General features: G+C 44.1%; 3 protein-coding genes across 8 annotated transcripts; 2 read left to right on the forward strand and 1 right to left on the reverse strand.

The window, feature by feature from the left end:
* The first annotated feature begins 1,450 nt into the window (after positions 1–1,450).
* LOC115416407 (zinc finger HIT domain-containing protein 1-like) lies at positions 1,451–7,070 on the forward strand. Of its 5 annotated transcripts, none has more exons than XR_003934969.1 (7): positions 1,451–1,513; positions 5,683–5,780; positions 5,863–5,938; positions 6,115–6,194; positions 6,323–6,492; positions 6,569–6,717; positions 6,929–7,070. XR_003934969.1 is itself a non-coding variant. In XM_030130167.1 (7 exons), exons 1-6 carry the CDS (start codon positions 1,489–1,491, stop codon positions 6,588–6,590), a joined length of 471 nt encoding a protein of 156 aa, XP_029986027.1. In that variant the 5' UTR covers positions 1,451–1,488; the 3' UTR covers positions 6,591–6,633; positions 6,742–7,070. The 5 variants fall into 5 exon arrangements, 3 of the variants coding, with proteins under 3 accessions (XP_029986027.1, XP_029986028.1, XP_029986026.1); XR_003934970.1 differs by having other exon boundaries at positions 6,569–6,673; positions 6,746–7,070; XM_030130167.1 differs by having other exon boundaries at positions 6,569–6,633; positions 6,742–7,070.
* Positions 7,071–7,090: 20 nt separating this feature from the next.
* LOC115416406 (proteasome subunit beta type-6-like) lies at positions 7,091–10,767 on the reverse strand. Of its 2 annotated transcripts, none has more exons than XM_030130165.1 (7): positions 10,631–10,767; positions 9,686–9,753; positions 9,519–9,584; positions 9,091–9,156; positions 7,657–7,786; positions 7,430–7,574; positions 7,091–7,264 (listed from the first exon to the last, which is right to left on the reverse strand). In XM_030130165.1, the coding sequence occupies exons 1-7, from the start codon at positions 10,727–10,729 to the stop codon at positions 7,137–7,139; spliced, it is 702 nt and encodes a 233-aa protein (XP_029986025.1). In that variant the 5' UTR covers positions 10,730–10,767; the 3' UTR covers positions 7,091–7,136. The 2 variants fall into 2 exon arrangements, with proteins under 2 accessions (XP_029986025.1, XP_029986024.1); XM_030130164.1 differs by having other exon boundaries at positions 9,091–9,211; positions 9,493–9,584; positions 10,631–10,762.
* A 74-nt stretch (positions 10,768–10,841) lies between these two features.
* Positions 10,842–19,775, forward strand: LOC115416408 (trafficking protein particle complex subunit 1-like). Its single transcript, XM_030130169.1, has 6 exons — positions 10,842–10,972; positions 11,458–11,556; positions 12,261–12,331; positions 12,438–12,576; positions 19,345–19,492; positions 19,648–19,775. The coding sequence occupies exons 2-5, from the start codon at positions 11,458–11,460 to the stop codon at positions 19,471–19,473; spliced, it is 438 nt and encodes a 145-aa protein (XP_029986029.1). The 5' UTR covers positions 10,842–10,972; the 3' UTR covers positions 19,474–19,492; positions 19,648–19,775.
* The last annotated feature ends 845 nt before the right edge of the window (positions 19,776–20,620 follow it).

Here is a 20,620-nt window from a genome sequence, read left to right on the forward strand (position 1 = left end):
AAGTGTTCCTCAAATATTGGGGTGACAACTTCTCCCATTCTTCTTTAATAGTATCTTTCAGAAAGTCCACATTGCTGTGTGATGTTCTATTGGTGCATGTTCTAAAACGCCCCAAACAGCAGAATCCAGAGGGTTTAGATCTGGGCTGGAAGGCGGCCAGAAACATGATTCCCAAAAATTGCTAAAGTTGGATTTGTTGCTGTTGTCAACAAGTGTTTTGGTGTTCTTGTGTAAGAGTTTAACTTCAAATCCTATTTTACTGCATTTCTAACGCTCTTGTTGTCTACCTCAAGTTCAACTGCGATTTTTCTCATGGGTTTGGTTGGATCCTTTAGGATTTTGGATTTAAGAGCTTTAATAAAAGCTTTGGTATGTTTTTTGTTGCTTCCTCCACTTCCAGACTTTCTGGTAATAGTTTTGCTCATAGTCATTCTCTTCTTTCCATTATAAACAGTCTTTATGGACACTCCAACTGTTTTTTGAAATCTCCTTTGGTGTGACGAGTGCATTCAGCAAATCACACACTCTTTGACGTTTGCTTTCCTGATTACTCATATGGGCAAAAGTTTGTGAAAAGGTATGGATAATAGTGTTAGGTATGATTATGACATCAGTATATGTTTGGGTTCAAAACAACTGACGTAGTGTCTGCTAAGAAAAAACAACTACATGTTCACTGTAAATTTTGCTTCCCCACCCTGTACATTTAATGATAATAATAATAATAATAAGATAATAATAAAAGATAATGTTTTATTTTTTGGTGTTTTTCTAAATCCAATTCTACAAAACATAAGAAAACAGTAAAAAACCAAAACATTTATTCACTTATTTGTATTTGTTCTTTGTAAAAGTTAAACTGAAACTTATTTAGAAACAAAATGACAACATTAACAAGAAAAATAGATAAAAAATGACGAAAACAAAGAGAAACACAAAAGTAATTTGACTGAATCATTATGACCAAAAAAAAAAAAATAAATTTATTACAAGGATAAATAATATTAAAGTTATTCAGAAAAAAAGTGAATTTATGTTTTAACATTGTTTCAAGAAAATGGTTGAAAAAACAAATGTAAGAAAAATTACATTTAAAAAAAAAAAGAAAAATGTACATCAGCAAAAAGATTTATTAGTGAAGATTGTTACAGTTTCACATGAAAAACACGAAAAGATCAAGTTTATAAAAAACACCACAATGAAATAAATCCTTCCATTATGAGGAAACACAAGTAAACATTGATATAATAATTATTTCTATTCATGTATTCGTTGATAGTTTGGTTTAAAAATCATTTCACAATTAAAAACATTAAATGAAAAATTTAATGAACGAGGAGAAAACGGTTCTGATCCTAAAAACAGAGTTCAGATACTTTGAATAAAATAAAGACTGGATTTTTTTCGTTCGTTTTCAGATTGTTTCCGGTGAAAAAGCAATCTGGTCCCTCCGCGGCTTCCGTAGACGGAAGTGACGTCACATCCAAAATGGTGCTGGAGAAGAAGGTTTCTGGTGAGTTTGAATTCAACGTAAATATTCAAGTAAAAGCTCAGAAAAACAGGCCTGTGGTTTTTATTAAAGACGGACGAGTGTTTAGTTTAAGTGAAGTTTAGTTTAAAGTGGGTTCGGTTTAATCTGTTCGGTTGAACTTTAGCTGAACTCTGGTGGTTGTGTTTGGGCTGAACTCCAGTGTAAATGTTCAGAATGTGTGGTTGAAGGTCCAGGGTTCAGCTCCACTGGAAACTCCCTGCTGTTGAGTTCGTGTCTGGATGGGTCGGTTCGGTTGGTTCCGGTTCGGTGTAAATGACCGGGCTGTGGTTCAAGTCTGACCAGAGCCCGTTAAAGAGATGCTGCGTTCAAGTCCCCCTGTAACTCCTGATTTCCATCCTTCTGCTGGTGTGAATGCACTGGACTGTTCAAACCTGGGACTTCCACCTGAGAACTCACACTAGGTCCATGTTCTCTAAATCCTCAACTCCAGTTCAGATCCCATCCTGTCCTGTAGAAACTCTAGTGCTCCATTTTATTCACAAAAATCTGTATGAAGTTTGCGAACTCAATATTTAACCCTTTCATGCACAGTGGTCAGTCCAGTGGTCAGTCCAGTGGTCAGTTCTTCTCCAGCTGTTCTATTGTTTATTCATGGGTTTGGTTGTTTTAGTTCCAGATCAGCTGACACAGTGGAGCTCATGCACCATCCCAAACACTGACATTCACACCATTACTGGAGCTTTGCAGCTCTTCATAAACCTGATCTGCACGAACATGTTTTGGTGTAAATCAGCTGCTAATTATTATTACCTCCGCCAAGGAGGTTATGTTTTTGCCAGGGTTTGTTTGTTTGTTTGTTTGTCTGTCTGTTTGTTTGTTTGTCTGTCCGTTAGTGTGCAACATAACTCAAAAAGTTATGGACAGATTTGGATGAAATTTTCAGGGTTTGTTGGAAATGGGATAAGGAAGAAATGATTAAATTTTGGTGGTGATCGGGGGTGGGGGGGCCCACGGGGGGGCCACTGATCAGCCTTGGCGGAGGTCTGCGCTCTCCGAGTGCTTCTAGTTACACTTGTAATTAACAGTTTTCTGGAACCAAAAGGGTTTTTTTTTTGTTTTTTCCTTTGCATATCCACCTGAAACCAAGCAATGCATGTTGTCCTCTGTAGGGGACAAAAGTTTGACAGTTTCACTTTAAAAATGCTGCCCATTACAAAGGACATTCCATTAAAAAAGTCAATCAATAAATAAAAATAACTTTAAAAATGTATCTGAAAAAACTGTTGCATTATGCAGTTTCCAATCAAGACATTTTTTTTAATGTAAAAAAGCTAAAACTGTCAATTTCCTGGGTCTGAGGAGGATTTTATCTCCATGAAATGAGTAATAAGTAATATTAGAGGATGATAAAATGTGAGAAAACTTTAGCAATTTAGCAACTAGCGGCATTACAAAGGTTTTATTTCATAGTTTTCACACAGTAGATCACTTTCTGATGGTGAGTTTTAAATACATGTTTCTTTGCTTCAAAAATTAAATGCATGTTGTCCAGTTGAGTGGACATTTTTGTAACTCCGTGAAAAATAGGTTCATAAAAAAAAAAAAAAAAAAATCCTTTGCATTTTTTTTTAATGCCTAAAGAGGAATAAAAACACTCAAGAAAAAAATATTGACTAAGGCTCTCATAATTCATGCATGAAAGGGTTAAAGTTTCCTTTAAACCCAGAAGCCAAAGAAATTCATTTTAAAATTCTGAATGGAGTCGATCCCTTCAATGATGATAAAACGATTTGGTTTTGAAACAAATACCTGTGTTTTCTGTGATGAGACTGAAACCACAGTTCAGTTCTTTTCCATTGTTTGTATGTGGAAGCGTTTGGACTGGACATTTACGACTGGATTCACACAAACGTTTGACTTCCTGAAGAATTCTCCGTATTGGACATGACTTATGGACATGTCCTGGACAATGTCAAAGACAGCTGTTTACTAAATAATATCATCATTCTGGGTCAGTTTTACAAACACAAATGTAAACATTTGAACATGAAACCCACATGTTCCAGCTTCCATGAGTTTCTGCTCTAGATGAAAACTCTCCATCACATGCAGAGTAAACCTGCACTGAAGCTTCCATCAGTTATTGAAGAATGGAATTTGTACAACAAGCCCTAGCCCCCCCACCTCATTTTATTTAATTATTTTTATTTTTTATTTTTTATTTTTTCAGAAATTGCAGTCTTCGTGGTTGTTGACATCTATATATGTATTCCTATTTGCACTCGTGCCTTTGTATTTTCTTTAACACAGATGCCATGTTTGTATATTTATATATTGTTAGTAAAAAAAAAAAGATCCATGTTCTCCCAGTTCTTAGTTCTGAGGTCACATAGCAGTGGCGCCCCCCATGGATGTGGTGTTTATGCAGATTGTTTATTAAAACAAGGTTTTGTTCTGACATTATTTCTGTGTAAATGTTCTGTATAATCAGCAGCTGTTCTAGTGTTAGCTAGTTTTCAGTCCAATGAGTGACAGAATACATTCAAACCAAATCTGAACCCAAATAAACAAAGAACATTAAAGGTAGAGCAGCTGCTCTGTCCGTATGCACCGTTATTTCCTCCTCAGTTTCCCTCAAATAAACAAAGAACAAACACCTGTGGGATAGAAATGACTATAAATGAACATAACGTACGGTCCACCATGCTGGTGTGTTTACATCTAACTCCCACAATTCCTTGCGCTCAGTTTGGTGTGACTTACCTGGAACGGTACAAAGTGGTGAGTCGTGGTGTGACGTCGTGACGTACGGACTCAAAAACCGTCCTTGAACGCAGCATTAGTTCTGACAGGCTTTGCTGTTTCTGCTGTGGTGATCACATGGTTCCTGTAAACCTGAATAGTTCCAAACAAACCCAGAGCTGTCCTGACTACCGTCCAACCAGACCCATGTGACCTGGTTATCTGACATCACATGGCTTTAAGGCAGTTTCAACAGGAAATCAAATGTTTTTCCTCCATCAGTTTTTCACAAATCTGGTATTTTTGACATTAGTACTTCATATACTATCAGAACAAACACTATAAAGTACTTTTACTGTGTACTTCTGCAGTAATCCTACTCCAAATATACAGGATTCATCAGGTACTTATTGAAAAAATGACTTTTATTCGTTGAATGTAGATTCACAGCAGAACCTGGACCTGCAGTCAGGACTCAGGGGTTAAAGGGGTCATATGTGAACCTGGACCTGCAGTCAGGACTCAGGGGTTAAAAGGGTCCCATGTGAACCTGGACCTGCAGTCAGGACTCAGAGGTTAAAGAGGTCCCATGTGAACCTGGACCTGCAGTCAGGACTCAGGGGTTAAAGGGGTCATATGTGAACCTGGACCTGCAGTCAGGACTCAGGGGTTAAAAGGGTCCCATGTGAACCTGGACCTGCAGTCAGGACTCAGAGGTTAAAGGGGTCCCATGTGAACCTGGACCTGCAGTCAGGACTCAGGGGTTAAAGGGGTCATATGTGAACCTGGACCTGCAGTCAGGACTCAGGGGTTAAAGGGGTCCCATGTGAACCTGGACCTGCAGTCAGGACTCAGGGGTTAAAGGGGTCATATGTGAACCTGGACCTGCAGTCAGGACTCAGGGGTTAAAGGGGTCAAATGTGAACCTGGACCTGCAGTCAGGACTCAGGGGTTAAAGGGGTCCCATGTGAACCTGGACCTGCAGTCAGGACTCAGGGGTTAAAGGGGTCAAATGTGAACCTGGACCTGCAGTCAGGACTCAGGGGTTAAAGGGGTCATATGTGAACCTGGACCTGCAGTCAGGACTCAGGGGTTAAAGGGGTCCCATGTGAACCTGGACCTGCAGTCAGGACTCAGGGGTTAAAGGGGCCCCTGTGAACCTGGACCTGCAGTCAGGACTCAGGGGTTAACATTTCTTTCAGGTTGGTTGTTGTGATTGCCCATAAACACATTTTTGGTTCACTTCTATAATTTAGAGTCAGCTGTTTGCACATGGAACAGATGCCCTTTTATGGTGTTTGGGGGTGTGGTCACATATGCTAATTGATGCATTAAAACAGAAGAAACGTCAGATTGGAAAAGGCTGTTTTGTTGTGATTATTCTTGGACTTTTATTCGTTGTTTTAATGTGTCGATTTTTTAACTGGCGTCGTCCGTGTGTCCGTCAGCTCGGGTGGAGGCGGGCCAACGCAGGGTGTTGGACGAAGCCACGCGTCAGAGGCGTCTGAGTCGTCAGCTGGAGGCGTTGGAGAAGGACAACTTCCAGGTTCGCCTCGCACCGCCGCCTGTTAAACAGAGCCACGGCGCCATGGCGACCAGGCTCACGTTGTCATTGTTTGTGTTTCCAGGACGACCCCCTGTCCTCCCTCCCTCCTCCGGGTCCCGCCGCTCGCCTTCCCGCCTTCAGCGAGTCTGAGGAACCAGGTGAGACGCTGACCTTTGACCCCTTCATTAACTGTTTAGATCCCAAACATGAAGCGGACGATCAGCGATGACAGACAGGTGTTTTCAGACGTGGGCGTGTCCACGTGTTGCGTTCGTGGTCATTAGGGTCGTGTGAACAGTGAGTTTGATTTGACGCTGCTTCGTTCTGTGACCAGAGAAGAAGAAGAGGAAGACGAGGGGCGACCACTTCAAGCAGAGGTTCAGGAAGAACTTCACCACGCTGCTGGAGGAGGAGGTGAGAGCCCGCAGCCCCGCCCACCCCTGACTCCAGAGACCCACCCCTGACCCCACAGCCCCACCCACTCTACTTACCCCAGGGCCCCGCCCACCCAGCTTACCTCTCCTCTGCTCTCTGATTGGTAGAACCTGTCGGAGAAGGTGGAGCCCAACTACCTGTCGGCCGTGGCTCCGCCCTCCTCGCTGCCCCCCAGACATTTCTGCTGCGTCTGTGGGTTCCCGTCTCATTACACCTGCACCACCTGTGGGGGGCGCTACTGCAGCAGCAGGTGTCTGTGTACGCACCGCGAGACCAGGTACGCAACACACATACACACACACCACTGAACACACCGCGGTGCGTTCACTGACCCCAGTCTGCTGTTTCTGCAGGTGTTTGAAGTGGACGCTGTGAGGGGGGGCCTGTCTCCATGGTAACAGACGCCATAGACCTGCGCCTCATCTCCATGGTAACAGCAGCTGTAGACCTGCACCTCGTCTCCATGGTAACAGCAGCTGTAGACCTGCACCTCGTCTCCATGGTAACAGCTGCCGTTGACCTGTGTCTCAGTTCTAAGGGGTGAACGTGTCCGTGTTCTGCTTCGCGTGTGTAAATAGTGTCATGTGTTGATGTTTTTTGTCTGTTTTTTATTAAATTCACTGATGTTGATCTGATTTGTCACTGATTGATCTGAGGTTTAAACTTTAAATTGACACAGTGGTTGCTTCTCATTGGATTTCAACTCCATGTAGGCGGAGCCATGTCAGTGCCGGACACCTGACCCGTCTCCTGGTGTTGGTAAACACAACATTCCCATCTGGGTCCTTGAACCAGTGGTGGGTGTGAACTCTGACTCCCTCTAGTGTCCGTTTTTCCAGACGAGTTCAAACGAGTCGAACAGAAGCAGTCGGATGAGGACGGTAAACAAACAAACCTTTATTAACATGAACATGTGGACGTTTAATGGGTGGAGAACTTGGGCAGCTGGTTTCCAAGGATGACCCGTCTCTCCACCCCCTCCTCGGAGATGGACGCCAGTCTGACCACGCCCCCACTCGACCCGTCTCTCTCCATGGCCAGAGACAGAGCTGTTAGACAGACAGACAGACAGAGAAGTTATACAGAGAGGTAGACAGGACAGACAGATGGATTAGACAGACAGACAGAAAGGTAGGTCTGTTGTACATGTGCGGTCTAACCCCAGTCCCCCCTGGACTCTGTTTCCCATCATGCCTTGCAGCGTGGCTGCGTACCTGCGGCGGTCAGCTCCAGACACTGGTCTTTGCTCAGTCCAGGTTTGTAGTTCGAGTCCATGAAGCCGTAGATGTAGGTGCTGCCGCTGCCGCCCACCGACACCGGCTGTCTCACCAGCATCCCACCAATTGGAACGCAGTACACCTGAGGACACGCCCCCACACAGGTAAACACAGAGGAAGGCGCTGTACCATGTGACTGTACATGGTGGGCGGAGCCTACGTACCTGGCCTCCCTTCCTGCGGTCCCAGCCCGCCACCAGGATCCCCGCCATCAGCTCCTCCCTGTAGCGGTAACAGCTGGCTCGGAACAGGTTGGCCGCCGTCTCCACCAATGGGGGCTCGTCCAACTCGATGCTGAGGAGGAGGGGGCGGAGCCAAGCACAGATGCGTTAGTGTTCACACAGACCACAGTGGGCGGACCCTAACGCAGAGAACGAAGGCCAGAGGACGGAACATCTACTAGCCCCGCCCACCACCTACACATTCGCATCAGTCATCCGCTCCGACAGAAGTGAAAGTTGATGCTTTGTTTGTTGCGTTCGCTGTAACTGGAAACTATATTTCTGAATTTTTTCTCAAAATATTACGACTTAAAAGTACAGCATTATTTTCATTAAATGAGTTTTTTTTTTAAACTTTGACTTTATTCTCATAATATTAGGCCTTTATTCTGGTTTTCTAGTGTTTTTATTTTCGTGTGTGGAGCTTATCCTCAGAGGCAGAAAACTGCTCAGATCCTCGTTTCTGTTTTTGACAATAAAGGAAAACAGAAGTGTCTGATGTTTGTGACGTTCACATGTTCTTCAGTGTGTTCTCTGTTCTCTCATATTTAATTAGTCTGTACACAGTTTTCTTCATTCTTCAGTGTGTGTACGACATCATCAGTACGTCTGTCATCCAGAGTTCTGGATATTTAAAGATGTGAATAAAAACAAAACAAACTAGTATTCAGAGAACGCCAAGCACCCCGAATGGTGTGCATGTGTGGATCCACTTTATTTTAAACTATGGATGTGCAAAACAAATTTCATAATGGTATTTCATGAATTGAATTTTTTATGATTTTTTGAAAATGGTGCAAAAAAAATAAAAGTCAACAGCGTAACAGAAGAGAAATGGAGCGGAACGATATTTGGTACAAAGTTGAATCTGGTCCCAGTCATGTGTCTGTCCAATTAGATTCAATTCACATCAATATTAGTTGAGTTCTAATTTTAAATGTGTGGGAAATGGGATTTTCAGTGTTCAGTGTAAATGTCCACATTCCACAGTGGATGTGGACAATTTAGTTCCAGATACAAGAGACTGTTCTAAGCTACAGGTGGATCCAACTGGAGGAGAATCAGAGTCGTTTAGAATTTTGGATGAATTTCCTAAAATGTCTCATTGATGACAGATGGAAAATTGTAGATGTTGTGACCTTGCTGTGACCTTGAACTTTGGCCTACTGGGACCAAACTGGACTGGGTTGGTCCCAGGGCCTAGGCCTATCTGTGGGGAAGATCTGGGAAAGATGGGTGGAAGAGTTTTACACTAAAGATGAGAACAAACAAACACAAAATGCAAACAGACAAACACACAAAGCAAAGTGATCTCAATACCTCCCAGAGGAGGTAATAAACAAAAACAGCTGAGCGGGGGCAAGGGGCGGGGCTTACCTGTGGAAACCCAGCTGATAGGCGACGACGTCAGCGATGGCCTGAGTGTCAGCGGCAGAACCGGACCTGAAACCACCACACAACAGGTGAGGCCACGCCCCCCTACACACTGGATCCGCCCCTACTGTCAGGAGGTTGACCATGACTCATCTCAGGCTTCATTTAGTTCATTATGTGACTGAATGTTTGTTTAGTTTTGGTCTTATTTTAGTTCTTTTGGACTTCAGTCCAGTGACGTAGAATCCAACTTCCTGTTCCTGTCTACGTTCTGGTGTTTTCTGTGATTGAACCCTTTTTTCCACATGTTCAGATGGAACTGAACTATATAAACCAGATGTGTGAAGACATGGAGGACTGGGACAGACCCAGGGGAGTTCATCTGACTGAATGTAATCAGATTACACAGGGTTAGGGTGGGATGGACTGACCTGCAGCAGAAGATCCGGTCGTGGATCGGAGTCAGTTTGTCCGTCACTCTGTTGGCGATGTAGGCTCTGAAACAGACGGACAGATGGACACGGGTGGACAGTTACACACATGAACCAAGAAATGAAGCTGCCAATGAACACGTGTGTGTGTGTGTGTGTGTCCTCACCCAGTAGTGGTCCGCGAGTCCGCACCTATGACCACGCCCCCATCATACTCCACCGCCATGATGGTGGTCTGCAGACAGGAAGAGCAGAAGACATGATGAGGACGAGAAGACACAAAGGATGAAAAGACACAAAGACTGGGTTTGGTTCGTTATTTTCTACTCATTTCCTCTTCTTATTTATTCTCCTCATTATTTTCTTCTGTTTTTGACTCAGATTCGGCTTTAACAGGTCCAGTCTGGACTTAAATCCGGATCAGATCTAACCCTCATCAGGTCCTCACATCAGACCACACATCTGTCCAAACCAGTTCTGACTCATCTGAACCGGACCGGGACCTGGGACATGACCGTATGTCACCGCGGTGCATTATGGGTGTTCAGTGTAAGTGTTCCGTGTGTAAATATTGACTCTTTTCCAGTTTTCCAACTCTTCAAGGTTCATTAATGGTGTTAAAACCAAATGGGATGAAACTGAATCCAAGCGGATCCGAATTAATGACACAATAACCAGGTTCGATCTGATGTGGATTAAATCCTTTTGTTCAGATTAAACACAATGAAGGAGAAGAAGTAAAGCAATAATATGTTTCCTAAAATAATCGGAACCACAGTTTGTAAAACATTCAGATCAGAATTAAACTGGTTGGATCCGGTTCTGGGTCCATTATCGGACACGGTTTAGTCTCATTTAAACTAGTGTTCACACCATGAGTCCATTAACAGACACATGAATGAGATTAGAATGCTCTTAAATGCTAATATTCCTCCGTTCTGGGACCCGGCCCGGTCCGGTTCGGTGGTTCTGGTTCACATTAGCCGTTAGCCACCTTTAGCCGGTGCAGAAGTGCTGTCTCATTGAGCTGGAGTTCGGGGGATAAAAACCACGAGTCCAGTCAGAACCGGGTCCAGTACGGTCTGACCCGGCCTCACTGCTCCGGTACTCACCCCTGTGCTGACTTCCTGGCGGGTCCAGTCCGGAACCAGGTCGTTTTTGGATGAAATTTGCTGCCCGAAGTTCGGCATCATTGATGCTGCGGCCGCCATCTTGTTTCTCTGTGTTTGAACTGAACATGCGCAGAACTGCCTGTGAATTTACGACAGCACTAGTCCAACATATTTTTACAGGACAATTATATGAAAGAATTCATTTTTTAATCTGAGTGTTTTTGTTTTGTTTCACTCACACATAAACGTCTAAAAACGAAAAACTCAAGTTGTTTAGTTCAGGCATTTAGTCAGACAGCTTTGCCGCGGGGTCCTGAGCTCGACGGGAACCCGGAAGAGAAGGTAAACACCGAACGAAAAATACTCTTAAAAATGTGACCAAAATTCACAGCTAAAACTTTTTTTGTTGCATTTTATCTTTTATTTACCAGCATTATAGAGTAATAAGATGAAACCAGGCTCTTAACTCGTACATGAGCGGAGTTTGGGTCAACGTTTTTGCAGGTTTTATCCGTTGAAACCAGACTCCATTTAAAACCTGATCAGTTTAATGCAGATGAAAACTAAAAACCTGTGAACAGAAATATGACAGCTGACCAGAAACAGTTCACACACAGTTCAAATACAAGAACAACTGCTCTGTAATTCGGCAGAATCCCGAGACAATTAAATGCAACTGTTATTAATTTATTGATCAGTGGTTTGAGACCCGGTGAATGAATATGAAAAAAATAAACGTGTAAATAATGATCAAACCTGTGTGTGTGTGTGTGTGTGTGTGTGTGTGTGTGTGTGCGCGCTGATTGTTAAAATGTTTTTACCTTTAGATGACGGTCCATAATTTGTACATATTTGACCGAAATGGAAGCTGCTTGTTTTACAACGAATGGAATCGAAAGAAACAGGCTGGGATTTCCAAAGAAGAGGTGAGGGAACAAAGGATGAGTGGAAGTAAAGCAGTGCTGTGACCCTCAGAGGGGTTCAACAGTTGGGCTCAGATGTGTGTATTTGAATGAATGTATTTATTTTTGGTTTTACATCAATCATTGTACTTAGAACATTAATTGTAATGTACATAAAAACCAAAAAAGGAATATTGTAGAAACTAAATCTTATATTTTCCCTGTCCTTTTCACCTCATACACTACATACATGAACTTAAATGTGTACAGCATCCAGCATTCACACCATAAGAATAAAAAACATCATCAACAACAAAAAACATCAATATTTCTGAATAATTTTAAACTTAAGGCACTTTTTTTTTTTAACTTTGCCAAAGGAGTGAATAACTTAAATGCATCATCAGGTCCATCCCATAATGTCACCCCCTCAGTCCCAGTCCATCCAGACTTCACATTTGTCCTCACTTTAATCCACTCACACACATGAAAATCTATGAAATTACTCTGTCTTCATTCCAGGAACCATGACTGGTATTTGAGACAGTAGTTTGGATCCTCCATCTTCCATCTACAGTACCTGTTTAGAAACTATTCTGTACACCTGTTTGAAATGGATTTATGCTTGTACTGTCCTCTAACTCCTATTTGTGTGTGTGTGTGTGTGTGTGTGTGTGTGTGTTTGTTTGTTTGTTTGTGTGTGTTTGTTTGTGTGTTTGTTTGTGCAGGAGTTTAAGCTCATGTATGGGATGCTGTTCTCCATCCGATCCTTCGTCACTAAAATGTCTCCGATGGACATGTATCCTTCACTGTCTGGGTCTGGTCTCATGCTCATGGGTCTGGCTCTGGTCTGGGTCCTGGTCCTGGTCTGAACTGGTCTGTGGTCCTTAGCGCTGTGTCCTCAGGAAGGACGGCTTCCTGTCCTTTCAGACCAGTAAATACCGCCTGCACTACTATGAGACTCCCAGTGGACTGAAGTTCATCCTCAACACAGACCTGTCTGTGTCCAACGCCAGAGACACACTGCAACACATCTACAGCAACGTAAGACACACACACACACACACACACACACACACACTGCAACACATCTACAGCAACGTAAGACACACACACACACACACACACACACACACACACACACACACACTGCAACACATCTACAGCAATGTAAGACACACACACACACACACACACACACACACTGCAACACATCTACAGCAACGTAAGACACACACACACACACACACACACACACACACACTGCAACACATCTACAGCAACGTAAGACACACACACACACACACACACACACACACTGCAACACATCTACAGCAACGTAAGACACACACACACACACACACACACTGCAACACATCTACAGCAACGTAAGACACACACACACACACACACACACACACTGCAACACATCTACAGCAACGTAAGACACACACACACACACACACACACTGCAACACATCTACAGCAACGTAAGACACACACACACACACACACACACACACACACACACACTGCAACACATCTACAGTCATATATGTTCAAACCACACTCACATTAACAGACTGGGCCGGTCCCATTAGAGGTGTGGGAGACTTTGGAGATGAATGTTTCCTCAGTTCTGTCCATCCTCAGTTTTTCCTCAGTTCTGTCCATCCTCAGTGTTTCCTCAGTTCTGTCCATCCTCAGTTTTTCCTCAGTTCTGTCCATCCTCAGTGTTTCCTCAGTTCTGTCCATCCTCAGTTTTTCCTCAGTTCTGTCCATCCTCAGTTTTTCCTCAGTTCTGTCCATCCTCAGTTTTTCCTCAGTTCTGTCCATCCTCAGTGTTTCCTCAGTTCTGTCCATCCTCAGTTTTTCCTCAATTCTGTCCATCCTCAGTGTTTCCTCAGTTCTGTCCATCCTCAGTTTTTCCTCAGTTCTGTCCTCCTCAGTTTTTCCTCAGTTCTGTCCTCCTCAGTGTTTCCTCAGTTCTGTCCATCCTCAGTGTTTCCTCAGTTCTGTCCATCCTCAGTGTTTCCTCAGTTCTGTCCATCCTCAGTTTTTCCTCAGTTCTGTCCTCCTCAGTTTTTCCTCAGTTCTGTCCATCCTCAGTTTTTCCTCAGTTCTGTCCTCCTCAGTTTTTCCTCAGTTCTGTCCTCCTCAGTTTTTCCTCAGTTCTGTCCATCCTCAGTTTTTCCTCAGTTCTGTCCATCCTCAGTTTTTCCTCAGTTCTGTCCATCCTCAGTGTTTCCTCAGTTCTGTCCATCCTCAGTTTTCCTCAGTTCTGTCCATCCTCAGTGTTTCCTCAGTTCTGTCCATCCTCAGTTTTTCCTCAGTTCTGTCCATCCTCAGTGTTTCCTCAGTTCTGTCCATCCTCAGTGTTTCCTCAGTTCTGTCCATCCTCAGTGTTTCCTCAGTTCTGTCCTCCTCAGTGTTTCCTCAGTTCTGTCCATCCTCAGTGTTTCCTCAGTTCTGTCCATCCTCAGTGTTTCCTCAGTTCTGTCCTCCTCAGTTTTTCCTCAGTTCTGTCCATCCTCAATTTTTCCTCAGTTCTGTCCATCCTCAGTTTTTCCTCAGTTCTGTCCTCCTCAGTTTTTCCTCAGTTCTGTCCATCCTCAGTTTTTCCTCAGTTCTGTCCTCCTCAGTGTTTCCTCAGTTCTGTCCATCCTCAGTTTTTCCTCAGTTCTGTCCATCCTCAGTTTTTCCTCAGTTCTGTCCATCCTCAGTTTTTCCTCAGTTCTGTCCATCCTCAGTGTTTCCTCAGTTCTGTCCTCCTCAGTTTTTCCTCAGTTCTGTCCATCCTCAGTTTTTCCTCAGTTCTGTCCATCCTCAGTGTTTCCTCAGTTCTGTCCATCCTCAGTGTTTCCTCAGTTCTGTCCATCCTCAGTTTTTCCTCAGTTCTTTCCTCCTCAGTGTTTCCTCAGTTCTGTCCATCCTCAGTGTTTCCTCAGTTCTGTCCATCCTCAGTTTTTCCTCAGTTCTGTCCATCCTCAGTTTTTCCTCAGTTCTGTCCATCCTCAGTTTTTCCTCAGTTCTGTCCTCCTCAATTTTTCCTCAGTTCTGTCCATCCTCAGTTTTTCCTCAGTTCTGTCCTCCCTCAGTGTTTCCTCAGTTCTGTCCATCCTCAGTGTTTCCTCAGTTCTGTCCATCCTCAGTTTTTCCTCAGTTCTGTCCTCCTCAGTGTTTCCTCAGTTCTGTCCATCCTCAGTTTTTCCTCAGTTCTGTCCATCCTCAGTTTTTCCTCAGTTCTGTCCATCCTCAGTTTTTCCTCAGTTCTGTCCATCCTCAGTTTTTCCTCAGTTCTGTCCATCCTCAGTTCTGTCCATCCTCAGTGTTTCCTCAGTTCTGTCCTCCTCAGTTTTTCCTCAGTTCTGTCCATCCTCAGTTTTTCCTCAGTTCTGTCCATCCTCAGTGTTTCCTCAGTTCTGTCCATCCTCAGTTTTTCCTCAGTTCTGTCCATCCTCAGTTTTTCCTCAGTTCTGTCCATCCTCAGTGTTTCCTCAGTTCTGTCCATCCTCAGTTTTTCCTCAGTTCTGTCCATCCTCAGTGTTTCCTCAGTTCTGTCCATCCTCAGTTTTTCCTCAGTTCTCTCCATCCTCAGTGTTTCCTCAGTTCTGTCCTCCTCAGTTTTTCCTCAGTTCTGTCCATCCTCAGTGTTTCCTCAGTTCTGTCCATCCTCAGTGTTTCCTCAGTTCTGTCCATCCTCAGTTTTTCCTCAGTTCTGTCCTCCTCAGTGTTCCTCAGTTCTATCCATCCTCAGTTTTTCCTCAGTTCTGTCCATCCTCAGTTTTTCCTCAGTTCTGTCCATCCTCAGTTTTTCCTCAGTTCTGTCCTCCTCAGTTTTTCCTCAGTTCTGTCCATCCTCAGTGTTTCCTCAGTTCTGTCCATCCTCAGTGTTTCCTCAGTTCTGTCCATCCTCAGTGTTTCCTCAGTTCTGTCCATCCTCAGTTTTTTCCTCAGTTCTGTCCATCCTCAGTTTTTCCTCAGTTCTGTCCATCCTCAGTTTTTCCTCAGTTCTGTCCTCCTCAATTTTTCCTCAGTTCTGTCCATCCTCAGTTTTTCCTCAGTTCTGTCCTCCTCAGTGTTTCCTCAGTTCTGTCCATCCTCAGTTTTTCCTCAGTTCTGTCCATCCTCAGTTTTTCCTCAGTTCTGTCCATCCTCAGTTTTTCCTCAGTTCTGTCCATCCTCAGTTTTTCCTCAGTTCTGTCCATCCTCAGTTTTTCCTCAGTTCTGTCCATCCTCAGTTTTTCCTCAGTTCTGTCCATCCTCAGTTTTTCCTCAGTTCTGTCCTCCTCAGTTTTTCCTCAGTTCTGTCCATCCTCAGTGTTTCCTCAGTTCTGTCCATCCTCAGTTTTTCCTCAGTTCTGTCCATCCTCAGTTTTTCCTCAGTTCTGTCCATCCTCAGTTTTTCCTCAGTTCTGTCCTCCTCAGTTTTTCCTCAGTTCTGTCCATCCTCAGTTTTTCCTCAGTTCTGTCCATCCTCAGTTTTTCCTCAGTTCTGTCCATCCTCAGTGTTTCCTCAGTTCTGTCCTCCTCAGTTTTTCCTCAGTTCTGTCCATCCTCAGTTTTTCCTCAGTTCTGTCTCCTCAGTTTTCCTCAGTTCTGTCCATCCTCAGTTTTTCCTCAGTTCTGTCCATCCTCAGTGTTTCCTCAGTTCTGTCCATCCTCAGTTTTCCTCAGTTCTGTCCTCCTCAGTTTTTCCTCAGTTCTGTCCATCCCAGTTTTCCTCAGTTCTGTCCATCCTCAGTTTTTCCTCAGTTCTGTCCATCCTCAGTGTTTCCTCAGTTCTGTCCTCCTCAGTTTTTCCTCAGTTCTGTCCATCCTCAGTTTTCTCAGTTCTGTCCATCCTCAGTTTTTCCTCAGTTCTGTCCATCCTCAGTTTTTCCTCAGTTCTGTCCATCCTCAGTTTTTCCTCAGTTCTGTCCTCCTCAGTTTTTCCTCAGTTCTGTCCTCCTCAGTTTTTCCTCAGTTCTGTCCTCCTCAGTTTTTCCTCAGTTCTGTCCATCCTCAGTTTTTCCTCAGTTCTGTCCATCCTCAGTGTTTCCTCAGTTCTGTCCTCCTCAGTGTTTCCTCAGTTCTGTCCATCCTCAGTTTTTCCTCAGTTCTGTCCATCCTCAGTGTTTCCTCAGTTCTGTCCATCCTCAGTTTTTCCTCAGTTCTGTCCATCCTCAGTTTTTCCTCAGTTCTGTCCATCCTCAGTGTTTCCTCAGTTCTGTCCATCCTCAGTTTTTCCTCAGTTCTGTCCATCCTCAGTTTTTTCCTCAGTTCTGTCCATCCTCAGTGTTTCCTCAGTTCTGTCCTCCTCAGTTTTTCCTCAGTTCTGTCCATCCTCAGTTTTTCCTCAGTTCTGTCCTCCTCAGTTTTTCCTCAGTTCTGTCCATCCTCAGTTTTTCCTCAGTTCTGTCCTCCTCAGTTTTTCCTCAGTTCTGTCCATCCTCAGTGTTTCCTCAGTTCTGTCCATCCTCAGTTTTTCCTCAGTTCTGTCCATCCTCAGTGTTTCCTCAGTTCTGTCCATCCTCAGTTTTTCCTCAGTTCTGTCCATCCTCAGTGTTTCCTCAGTTCTGTCCATCCTCAGTGTTTCCTCAGTTCTGTCCATCCTCAGTGTTTCCTCAGTTCTGTCCATCCTCAGTGTTTCCTCAGTTCTGTCCATCCTCAGTGTTTCCTCAGTTCTGTCCATCCTCAGTTTTTCCTCAGTTCTGTCCATCCTCAGTGTTTCCTCAGTTCTGTCCATCCTCAGTGTTTCCTCAGTTCTGTCCATCCTCAGTTTTTCCTCAGTTCTGTCCATCCTCAGTGTTTCCTCAGTTCTGTCCATCCTCAGTTTTTCCTCAGTTCTGTCCATCCTCAGTTTTTCCTCAGTTCTGTCCATCCTCAGTTTTTCCTCAGTTCTGTCCTCCTCAGTGTTTCCTCAGTTCTGTCCTCCTCAGTTTTTCCTCAGTTCTGTCCTCCTCAGTTTTTCCTCAGTTCTGTCCTCCTCAGTTTTTCCTCAGTTCTGTCCATCCTCAGTTTTTCCTCAGTTCTGTCCATCCTCAGTTTTTCCTCAGTTCTGTCCATCCTCAGTTTTTCCTCAGTTCTGTCCATCCTCAGTGTTTCCTCAGTTCTGTCCATCCTCAGTTTTTCCTCAGTTCTGTCCATCCTCAGTTTTTCCTCAGTTCTGTCCTCCTCAATTTTTCCTCAGTTCTGTCCATCCTCAGTTTTTCCTCAGTTCTGTCCTCCTCAGTTTTTCCTCAGTTCTGTCCATCCTCAGTTTTTCCTCAGTTCTGTCCTCCTCAGTTTTTCCTCAGTTCTGGTCCATCCTCCGTTTTTCCTCAGTTCTGTCCTCCTCAGTGTTTCCTCAGTTCTGTCCATCCTCAGTTTTTCCTCAGTTCTGTCCATCCTCAGTTTTCCTCAGTTCTGTCCATCCTCAGTTTTCCTCAGTTCTGTCCATCCTCAGTTTTTCCTCAGTTCTGTCCATCCTCAGTTTTCCTCAGTTCTTTCCTCCTCAGTTTTCCTCAGTTCTGTCCATCCTCAGTTTTTCCTCAGTTCTGTCCATCCTCAGTGTTTCCTCAGTTCTGTCCATCCTCAGTTTTTCCTCAGTTCTGTCCATCCTCAGTTTTTCCTCAGTTCTGTCCATCCTCAGTGTTTCCTCAGTTCTGTCCTCCTCAGTTTTTCCTCAGTTCTGTCCATCCTCAGTGTTTCCTCAGTTCTGTCCATCCTCAGTGTTTCCTCAGTTCTGTCCATCCTCAGTTTTTCCTCAGTTCTGTCCTCCTCAGTGTTTCCTCAGTTCTGTCCATCCTCAGTTTTTCCTCAGTTCTGTCCATCCTCAGTTTTTCCTCAGTTCTGTCCATCCTCAGTTTTTCCTCAGTTCTGTCCTCCTCAGTGTTTCCTCAGTTCTGTCCATCCTCAGTTTTTCCTCAGTTCTGTCCATCCTCAGTTTTTCCTCAGTTCTGTCCATCCTCAGTTTTTCCTCAGTTCTGTCCATCCTCAGTTTTTCCTCAGTTCTGTCCATCCTCAGTGTGTCCTCAGTTCTGTCCATCCTCAGTGTTTCCTCAGTTCTGTCCATCCTCAGTTTTTCCTCAGTTCTGTCCATCCTCAGTGTTTCCTCAGTTCTTTCCTCCTCAGTGTTTCCTCAGTTCTGTCCATCCTCAGTTTTTCCTCAGTTCTGTCCATCCTCAGTTTTTCCTCAGTTCTGTCCATCCTCAGTTTTTCCTCAGTTCTTTCCTCCTCAGTGTTTCCTCAGTTCTGTCCATCCTCAGTGTTTCCTCAGTTCTGTCCATCCTCAGTGTTTCCTCAGTTCTTTCCTCCTCAGTGTTTCCTCAGTTCTGTCCATCCTCAGTGTTTCCTCAGTTCTGTCCATCCTCAGTGTTTCCTCAGTTCTGTCCATCCTCAGTGTTTCCTCAGTTCTGTCCATCCTCAGTCCTCTCCTCAGTCTCATTGGTCTGTTGGTCTGTCAGTCATTCCTCAGCTGAATCTCTTCCTCATGCTGAAGAGTTTCTTAACTCCATCCACCACAAACAAACACCATGTGTTTACATTCAGCCCAGGAGGAACTGGGCATCACTGGGCTCGCATTTCCCACAATGCACATTGCGACAAAAAAACTCCTCAGATGCCCCAGTTCCCCCTGGTCTGGATCCAAGAGATTCAGCTGAGGAGTGACAGACAGACCAACAGACCAATGAAACTGAGGAGAGGACTGAGGATGGACAGAGACGAGGAAACACTCATCACAAAAGACTCCCACACCTTTAACGGACTGGTCCGGTCCCATTAACGGTCCGGTCCTGTTAACGTATGTGTTTAACAGTCTGTGTGTGTGTGTGTGTGTGTTTCTTTCAGTTGTACGTGGAGTACATAGTGAAGAACCCAGTGTGTGTTCTGGGTCAGAGTTTGGACAGTGAACTGTTCAGCAGCAGACTGGACGCCTTCATCAGAGCTCTGCCCTATTACAGCCCACGAGCAGCATAACACACACACACACACACACATACACACATTTAACACACGTGTATATATACACATACACACAGACAGACACACACACACACAGACAGACAGACAGACACACACACACATACATTTAACACACATGTACATGTACACACACACACACATACATTTAACACACATGTACGTGCGCACACACACACACACACACACACACACACACACACACACACACACAGTTTCCTTGTATTAGTTGTGACCTGGTCTGTTTCCTCTAAACTGTTGATTGAAACCTGTTTGAATAAAACACTGGTTTCATTATTGATCTGAATCTGAGCCTTTATCAAACAGAACCAGAACCCACAGGACACAACCACACACACAAACCCACCCAGGACCCCCTTTATTCACCCACTTTCACATGAGGTGAACTAGTTCTTTAACTTTTTACAGCGGACTACCCCTGAAACAGACGGTTTTTATCCCAGTACCTCCAACTCTCCCTTCAGCGCTCTGGTGTTCAAATGGTCAGGCTATAGGAGGAGCTCCACAAAGTGGACTTTGGGCCCATGTTCAAATGTGTTTTCAAACCGCTCCTGATCATTTTGGACGCCCTTCTGCATGATTCCAGAGTTAATTCAAGGTGTTTTTAGTGTTTATTCAAACCTTCATTTGTGACCTCTGGTGTTAAAACGGTGAACAGTCTGTGCTCGTCAGTCAAAGAACCACACAGACAATCTGAGCCGTTAGTTTATTTGTCTGTTCAATCCAGCATTAACAGAACAGCAGCTGTTTGACCGCAGTGAAAGGATGGGACACACTCCAGCTGAATCAGATACAATGACCCAACACTCCAACATCCAGAACCAGCCCTTTACTGTTTAGGTCTTTTTGGTCCCAGTGTTTGGTTCCATTTGGCTTTACATGTGCTTCTACACATGTGTTCTTTGTGCTTTTGGAAACCAAACTTTATTACTCATGAGTTTGTATAAACGAAGGCACTGTTTGGCACAGTTCATCCTGAAATCAGCAAATATTCATGTGTTCCAGATGTGTGAGTGATGCGTTCACAGTCGTCAGCCAGTTCAGTTAAAAACAGTATTTGGATGAAAATATATAAATATATAAAATAGACAAACAGGATGTTAAACCTTTGAACTGTAACAAA

The sequence above is a fragment of the Sphaeramia orbicularis genome, unplaced genomic scaffold (assembly GCF_902148855.1).
Source record: "Sphaeramia orbicularis unplaced genomic scaffold, fSphaOr1.1, whole genome shotgun sequence".
NCBI classification, from domain to species: domain Eukaryota; kingdom Metazoa; phylum Chordata; class Actinopteri; order Kurtiformes; family Apogonidae; genus Sphaeramia; species Sphaeramia orbicularis.

Coding starts and splice junctions, on each gene's coding strand:
- LOC115416406 (XM_030130164.1), bottom strand. CDS start 10,729: ATGGCGGCCGCAGCATCAATGATGCCGAACTTCGGGCAGCAAATTTCA. Junction 9,585..9,685: donor GACTCGCGGACCACTACTGG/GTGAGGACACAC, acceptor CGTCTGTTTCAG/AGCCTACATCGCCAACAGAG. Junction 7,265..7,429: donor TCTGGAGCTGACCGCCGCAG/GTACGCAGCCAC, acceptor TCTGTCTAACAG/CTCTGTCTCTGGCCATGGAG.
- LOC115416407 (XM_030130167.1), top strand. CDS start 1,489: ATGGTGCTGGAGAAGAAGGTTTCTG. Junction 5,939..6,114: donor CAGCGAGTCTGAGGAACCAG/GTGAGACGCTGA, acceptor TTCTGTGACCAG/AGAAGAAGAAGAGGAAGACG. Junction 6,195..6,322: donor CCACGCTGCTGGAGGAGGAG/GTGAGAGCCCGC, acceptor TCTGATTGGTAG/AACCTGTCGGAGAAGGTGGA.
- LOC115416408 (XM_030130169.1), top strand. CDS start 11,458: ATGACGGTCCATAATTTGTACATATTTGACCGAAATGGAAGCTGCTTG. Junction 11,557..12,260: donor CTGGGATTTCCAAAGAAGAG/GTGAGGGAACAA, acceptor TTGTTTGTGCAG/GAGTTTAAGCTCATGTATGG. Junction 12,577..19,344: donor TGCAACACATCTACAGCAAC/GTAAGACACACA, acceptor TGTTTCTTTCAG/TTGTACGTGGAGTACATAGT.